Genomic DNA, 851 nt, shown 5'->3' with positions numbered 1-851 from the left:
TCTGCTTTCTTGTGTTACCTGTTTCCGTCCTAATTACTAGCATTTATCGAATTACCCAATAATTCAATTTATTTTAAGACGTATGACTACAATTCCAATTAACAAAGATAGAGATAACGTGGGTTTCGCAACAATTTAACGTTTTAGACAGTTTATCCCATACCACTGAGGTGTAAAAATGTCTCATTTAAGATCCTTTCATTCGCTTTTGCGTTCGTCATGTATACCCTTTGCGAGAGCTTTGGTTAATCGTGTGTTTGCAAGTTTATTTTGCATCTAGAAGATGTTTAGATTTTCCATTACAACCTCTCCCTAGCGGTTATGGCGCATAGCTTTTAACTAGTGAAATCCCCGCTTCCGAAATTCTGTTGTGCATTTTACTGCTTCTACCCAGATTAAAACTCGGAATATATTCCGAGTAAAAATGATGAGATATCTTCTTCACAAAGATTTCCCAATGGTCTCCCATCCAGGTACCTACCCTCCCCGATTAGGCTTAGTTAAGTAAATAAGTGAAAACATCAACCTTTTCGTAATAGAAACGCAAAAACGACAAAAAAAATTTAATAACACAATAAAAAAGTAAAAGAAACTTAGTTTTGCAAAGATAATTACCACCCAATACCAGCCTACTGCAGTACCCACATGTACGCAATGCGTGCCTATTTTTTCCCCTTGTTTTTATGAGCAAATGTTCATCTGTGAACTTATTAAAACTATACTTTTCATAGTTACAGCGCTGTATTTCACTTTTAGGTTCCTCAACTCCACTTGATCTTCGCTTTTTGTTCAATGAAAACTTTCTTCTTCATGTATTATGGACAGTTTGATTAGTCTAATGCCATATTTCT

The 851-nt window shown here is 35.4% G+C and overlaps 1 protein-coding gene across 1 annotated transcript in view; it reads right to left on the bottom strand.

The window, feature by feature from the left end:
- Nucleotides 1-240: 240 nt before the first annotated feature.
- Nucleotides 241-851, bottom strand: part of LOC138015724 (uncharacterized) — a 9,138-nt gene continuing 8,527 nt past the window's right edge. The window contains exon 3 of the mRNA XM_068862838.1: nt 241-851. This exon is cut by the window's right edge and continues 580 nt beyond it. Within this exon, the coding sequence (XP_068718939.1) occupies nt 790-851 (62 nt within the window). The 3' untranslated portion in view covers nt 241-789.

The sequence above is a fragment of the Montipora capricornis genome, chromosome 9, assembly GCF_036669925.1.
Source record: "Montipora capricornis isolate CH-2021 chromosome 9, ASM3666992v2, whole genome shotgun sequence".
Taxonomy (NCBI): Eukaryota; Metazoa; Cnidaria; class Anthozoa; order Scleractinia; family Acroporidae; genus Montipora; species Montipora capricornis.
This window is presented reverse-complemented; position numbering and strand designations above follow the sequence as displayed.